This window comes from Vigna radiata, chromosome 1, assembly GCF_000741045.1.
Source record: "Vigna radiata var. radiata cultivar VC1973A chromosome 1, Vradiata_ver6, whole genome shotgun sequence".
NCBI lineage: Eukaryota > Viridiplantae > Streptophyta > Magnoliopsida > Fabales > Fabaceae > Vigna > Vigna radiata.
In genome coordinates this window covers 14,806,065-14,812,638 of record NC_028351.1, presented here as the reverse complement: position 1 = coordinate 14,812,638, position 6,574 = coordinate 14,806,065, and the positions used below count along the sequence as shown (strand labels likewise).

Sequence of the window (6,574 nt, the reverse complement as noted above, 5' to 3'; positions counted from 1 at the left end):
ATATTCCATTCTATTAGATATATACATGAATGTGGTTTGATATTGTCTCTTGCATCCTACAATTATTAAAATAATAATAGTAATAATGAAAAAAATTTAAATATCCTTCGCCATCATATCACAATATCTAACTTATTGTCCTAGTTATTAGCATTGTCATTTATTACATACATTAATAAAGATAAAATGATTATAAAAAGATAATTTGTTTTTGTAGTTTTAAAAAGAAAAATAGTTTAAAAATAAAAAATGATAATATCAAATGATTATAAAAAACATGTGATGTCAAAATAATACTTTTTTTAATACGAAAAAGAACTCATTCCGATGTATATTTTCATAAAGTATTCCAAAAGATTTCTTTCCAAAACATATTTTATGTAGAAGTATTTAGAGAGAGAAGAACTTGTTGTGGAAAGAATTATATACATTTCAAAAAGTTTTTTTCAAAATTTTCATCCTAGAAAGCTTATTCTTATTCATTTAACATTTTATGACAATTCTGTTCCAAAAATTTCATTTCAAAAATTCTATTTGAGAAATCTCATTGCAAAAATTTTGTTCTAAAACTTGAGATATCAAAATTAATTAAAAGTAAATTAAGATATCAAAATTGAAATTTGGAAATTTTAAATTATTGTTTTCTAAAATAAAACAAATTCAATGTTTTTGAAAAAAAGGAAAAAACTAAAATGGTAAATCACTGAATTAACGAGAAATGAAAATTTTAATTTATACTTTCTTATTTAAATACTCCCTTAATGTTTTCTTACATTAATTATTCATTTAATACGTACATGTTAATCATTAAAACATATGATTTGATAAGAAAGGAGATGTTAAAAATCTTATATAAACTAATTTATAAATTTATAATGACTAACTTTTGACTCTCTTTTTTTTTCAGTGTGGTAAATGTTAAAAGAATTCAAAAATTAAGCATAGTTATCACCATCTTTTATATGTATATATAATTTATAATGGTTAATTTACAAATTTATAATGATTAAGTTTATACTTTTTTATGATTGGATTTTTCAGTCCTATAAATATTTAAAATAGTTATAAATTAAGGAAAAAAAAAAGAAAATTTAAGAAAAATTTAAAAAGTAAATGATTATAAATAAAATTAATTACGATGAAAATATCTTAAAAGTTTGAACTTTTTTATTATTTAATTTTGATAGCTTTTTTAATGTATTTTTTAATAACTAGTAATTTTTAAAATTTAAAACAGGAGTGCATCAAGAATATTTTTATTGACACTTAAATTTCAGAAAAACATATTTAAGCATCTTTAAAATTTTAACAATTTTAAAAAATATATTGAATATATGTCTCTTTCAAAACATTATAAATATATATAATTTAAATTAAATTAATTGATTACCTAAGAAAATAAAATAAAGGACAATTATACATAAATATTCTCTACAAACGGTTAACTATTATAATATAAAACATACATTTTTTAATACTTTACTGATGATGTAGAGGAGTAATGCAATAATTTAAAAAAAATGAGATAGAAAAAAAAATCTCAGTTTTAAAATTTAATAACAACATAAAATATATAAAACATAATAAATAAAATACAATCACGTGATACCTCATTAAGGAGGCACTCTATTGGACACATCAGCGGTGCATGGCTGTAGAATTATGGAGACACTCTATTGGATGAGTCATCGGTGTATATGACTATATAATTATGAAACCTCTTACCTATAATAATAAAGTTATGTTTGATAAGGAGGAAAGAGCTATTAACAGAGCAACATCTGAATGTCTAATGAAGCTACTGTCTCCTCAGGTCACCGATTCTTTATTCTTCACCATTCAACTCGCTTCTGACTCAGTAGTGAACTCGGTCTCTGTTTTTTCATCTAATGTTCACATTTGTGCTGAATGGTGGTGGCAATCCCTTCAGCTTGGTTCCAATGGTATTTGTTTTCTCTCATTGTAAGCCATTTTTTTGTTTTCTTTTCTCAACGTCTGAGACCATTAGTTTGAAACAAGTAATTTACAATTAGAGTTCAGATTAACTCAGTCAAGTTCATAAGATTATGGTTGTCTTTCTCAACTCAGAATAGTTCATAAAATTTGTAAGAAAGTGTAGTATTTTTCTAACCTAATTGTTGTTATTTATAGTGTAACCTTGTGAATAGATTTTAACATTGTAAATCTGATTTCTTTCAATCTGTCTTGGCACAAATGAAATTAGCTGATATACGTTTGTAACATGTTACCTGTGGATTTTTTCTTTTCTTATTTTTGTATATTTTATAAAAGTGTGATATGCTGAGCACCACCGTTAAAGAAAGAAATTTCAACTAGATTTAGTGCTATTGTCCCACCTATCACATACATCATATCAAAGATATATATGAAGATGGGGTAACAGTGGAAGGGCATAGAGGAGCTCAAGGTCTTTTTTTGGTCATGTTTATGCCAAAGCCTTTTTTAATTTCCAACACCATCCAAAGATCCATTATTTTGCAAGAATAGACAAAGAAATTACAAAAGTATCTTATCTTGTATCAGGTACTCTGTATCAAAGTTCCAAGGGATATAATTTTAAGTCAGCAGAAATGCTTCCAATTAAGAAGACTTCAGAAACATTAAATCCATCAAACAGAGGTAGTACTGGAAAGGTATGTTATTTTTCTAAGGTGATAAGGTAATGATGATGTGAGGAAAAATGTCTTGCAACTTTTAAACTTTTGCAGAGTTTTTAGAGAGTTATGTTTTCATGTTAAAAATATTTCCTCATTTCATTTATTAATTGCATTTAATAATTGAGTGATTTGAACAATCACATTTGGCAAATTACAATTATTAAGTGCTTCTTCCATGTTATTCTTATGTGTAAATTAATCAAGGTCTTGATTACTAGGAAGGAGAAGCTATAGCCATTTTTAAAGAATTGATCAGAAAAGAAAGTATGGATGAACATAACTCCTCACTGATTCAATTTCATATTAGATTATTGGCGTTGATCCTTAATGATTTGAAGAAAGAGTGAGTTATCTCTTACAACTCTTGTTTGAAGTTTTCTCAGTGGTTATGTTCTTTTGAGATGTTTGAATTAAAGTTTCCATATGGATGATTTTGGTGTAGGTCTCCATCCTTATCAACTAAGAATGAAGCTAATTCATGGTTGAAACATTTAGAGGATTTGATTATGCAATCATATCACCTATTACATGTAAGATTCATCTTTTGATGAACTGAACTTTTTGAAGTTATATATTCTTGACTTAAACTTTATAAGAATGAAAATGAACATGTCTGTAATATTGTTCTCATGTAATCCAGATTTCTCTTATCAACGTTGTTATGGAACTGCATAAGCTCTGCTACCATCCCTTTATGTTTGATGGACTTCAACCTGATCTTAATATTAATGATGAAAAAGCTCCATTTGAGTAAGCTCTTATTCTATATACTATCTGAGTGCCATTATCCGTTTGTAACATTGTTTTTTTTTTCTTAATCAAAACAAAGAAAGCTACAACTATGCAGCATTCTTAATACAATTAAAAGAAAAAGGAAACACAAAAGTTAGTGTTGAATCCTGTTTCTGGTTTTATATGAAGTTTATAATTGTTAATTTTTACAGCTAAAGTATTTAATTTTCTTGTGTTTAAAGTTTTGTTACTATTATTTTCTTTCTTTTCTGTTTGGTAGCTATTTGCTTGAATCCTGTGGGAAGTTGCAACTGTTAGACAAGATGATGGTGAAACTGAAAGAGCAAGTCATAGAGTCCTTATATATTCATAGAGTCCTTGAAGATTACTGCTGTTACAGGGTAAGCCATACGACAGCATGCTATGACCTGATATAAAAGAGAAAAATCTTTTAGACTGTCTGTGAGTGAAAAATAAAATGAACTTGGCCTGAAGAAATTTACATGCATGGTTGTTGCAAAACTATTAAAATGGAATACGATTTACATTAATATGTAGTTGATTATTGTTGACATGAAAGGTCTCAATAGTTCTTCTGCTGTAGGTGATGATTTATAGGCTCATAGCAAGAGGAACAATTGAAGAAAGGATGATTCAGATGACAAAGAAGAATATGGTGTTGGAACAGCTGGTTTTTCTGTGGTGAATTAGGTATTGGGAGAATGCCCAAGAGGTTGCAAAGTTGGCTAATTGGACATGTCCGAAATGTCGAGGCATTTGCAACTGTAGTCTTTGACATTGAGTTTTTTAATCAGGCTCTTCATATTAAGAAAGAAGAAACTGAAGCCATTTTTAAAGAATTGATGTATGAATGAAGATAACTCCTCATTGATTCAATTTCACATTAGATTGTTGGCATTGATAGTAAGCAATTCGAAAAAAGAATAAGTTATTCCTTACAACTCTTGTTTGAAGTTTTGTCAGTTTTTGAGATGTCTGAATCAATGTTTCCATATATAAATGTTTCAAAATATTTTGGTGTGGTACAAAAATCCACGGTTCAAAGTTATCCAAGTTCTAAAATAAAATGGTAAATCAATTTACTGCTGTGTTTATATGTTTCTAAAATAAAAAAAAATAATAATTTTTTGAAAAAAAATGAAAAAACTAAAATGGTAAATCACTGAATTAATTAGAAATGAAAATTTTAATTTATACCTTTTTATTTAACTACTTCCTTAGTGTTTTCTTATATTAATTATCCATTTAATTCGTAAATGGTAATCATTAAAACATATGATTTCATAATAAAGATGTTAAAAATCTGATATAAGAAAATATATACGGTCAATATTCATCTTCAAAGTTGATTGTAAGTTTTGTTATTTTTAATTGTTATTCTTGAAGCTTTTTTTTAATTTTTTTTAAAACAAAAATATATTTTAAGTGAAATGTTAATAACTTCTTCTATTATATTCATAAAATGTTGAAAATGAATACACTGAGAGTTTTACTTTTATTTAAATAACAAGACTTGTAATTTTATAGTTTCAATGAAATATTGATATCAACCAAATATATATTTAAACAAATCATAATGGGAATCATATAATCTTATAACTAACATTAATATAAACAATGATATCTTATATAAGATTGAATACATAAGTAATATTAAAATAAATACATAGTGCATTATCTTAAGAATACACTCAAATTAAAAAAAAAAAAAAAAGAGGATTTAATTTTTTGTAAATTTGTTAAATTTTGTCATATTTAGAAAATAGTAATAGATTTTTATCATAATCTTTTCTATAAAACTAATTTATAAATTTATAATGACTAATTTTTGACTTTTTTTTGTGGTGGAGTTCTTCAGTGTCGTAAATATTAAAAGAATTCAAAATTTAAGGATGGATACGACCATCTTTTACATGTATATATAATTTATAATGGTTATTTTATATTTTTTATGATTGGATTTTTCAGTGCCATAAATATTTAAAATAATTATAAATTAAGGAAAAAAAATAAAATTTATGAAAAATTTAAAAAGTAAATGATTATAAAATTAATTACGATAAAAATATCATAAAAGACTAAAAGTTTAAACTTCTTTATTATTTAATTTTGATAAGTTTTTTAATGTTTGTTTTTTAATAACTTCAGTATTTTTTAAATTTAAAATAGGAGTGCATCAAGAATATTCTTATTAACACTTGAATTTTTAAGCATGTTTAATATAAAGAAAAACATATTTAAGTCCTTTTAAAATTTTTAACAATTTTCATAAATGTTTGTGACTCTATATCTCTTTGAGCAGAAAGTGAGAAACACTAAAATAATATACAAGACATAAATAATGATAAACATGTATTCATAAATATATTTTTAGATAATAATAAATACATTCTTACATAATCACAAGTTTTGCATATTCAAAGTATTGGAGATAACTTAAACATAGAATTACATACTAAAAAAAGTTTCGAACACACTTTATCATATTACTTAAAAGCTTTAAATTTACTAAAAAATTCTAAAGACACTTTAATTAGCTAGTAATACGTAATACTTAAAAACCAGTAATACTTAAAAATCGTAAAGATATTCTAGTAAACCAGTAATACTTAACAATCCTAAATTACTCTTAGTAGATATTATAAAATCTCTACTTATATTTTAGTCGCAAAAACTCAACAACTCAAAACAAGATGTACTTTAGTAGTTATTATTTATAACCAGCTCTTTACTTCAAAATCATCATCAACTTCAGTCATATTTCATAATTATCCTCAACTTTGTTGTTTATTTCACAACCATCATTAACTTCGCCGTTTACTTCAGAACCATCATCAACTTCATTGTCTACTTCAGATCAATCATCACCTTCAAATTTTAGCAATTACTATTCATATCAGCCGTCTATTTCAAAACTATCATCAACTTTGCCGTCTACTTCAGATCCATCATCAACTTCATACTTTAGCAGTTACTATACATATTAACTATCATCTATTTTAGAACTATAGTCAACTTTGTCGTTTATTTCAAAAAACATTGTCAACTTTCTACAGAAGTAATGAAGAAACTCTCAAATATTTATAAAAAATTAGGTTTAAAAAAAAATCATTTGTGTAAGGATCCTACCTCCTTTTAAATTT

General features: G+C 25.2%; 1 protein-coding gene across 3 annotated transcripts; it reads left to right on the top strand.

Annotated features, from left to right (window-relative positions):
- The first annotated feature begins 1,735 nt into the window (after positions 1–1,735).
- On the top strand, positions 1,736–4,372 carry LOC106768646 (CHD3-type chromatin-remodeling factor PICKLE). Of its 3 annotated transcripts, none has more exons than XM_014653902.2 (7): positions 1,736–1,943; positions 2,545–2,654; positions 2,897–3,021; positions 3,121–3,208; positions 3,319–3,428; positions 3,691–3,811; positions 4,015–4,372. In XM_014653902.2, the coding sequence occupies exons 1-7, from the start codon at positions 1,742–1,744 to the stop codon at positions 4,114–4,116; spliced, it is 858 nt and encodes a 285-aa protein (XP_014509388.2). In that variant the 5' UTR covers positions 1,736–1,741; the 3' UTR covers positions 4,117–4,372. The 3 variants fall into 3 exon arrangements, with proteins under 3 accessions (XP_014509388.2, XP_022641156.1, XP_014509396.1); XM_022785435.1 differs by having other exon boundaries at positions 1,746–1,813; XM_014653910.2 differs by having other exon boundaries at positions 1,759–1,962.
- Positions 4,373–6,574: the final 2,202 nt, after the last annotated feature.

Excerpts from the sequence above, each read along its gene's own strand:
- LOC106768646 (XM_014653902.2), top strand. The coding sequence starts at position 1,742 with ATGTTTGATAAGGAGGAAAGAGCTATTAACAGAGCAACATCTGAATGT. Across the intron at positions 2,655-2,896 it reads ACAGAGGTAGTACTGGAAAG|GAAGGAGAAGCTATAGCCAT; the intron begins GTATGTTATTTT and ends CTTGATTACTAG. Across the intron at positions 3,812-4,014 it reads AAGATTACTGCTGTTACAGG|GTGATGATTTATAGGCTCAT; the intron begins GTAAGCCATACG and ends CTTCTGCTGTAG.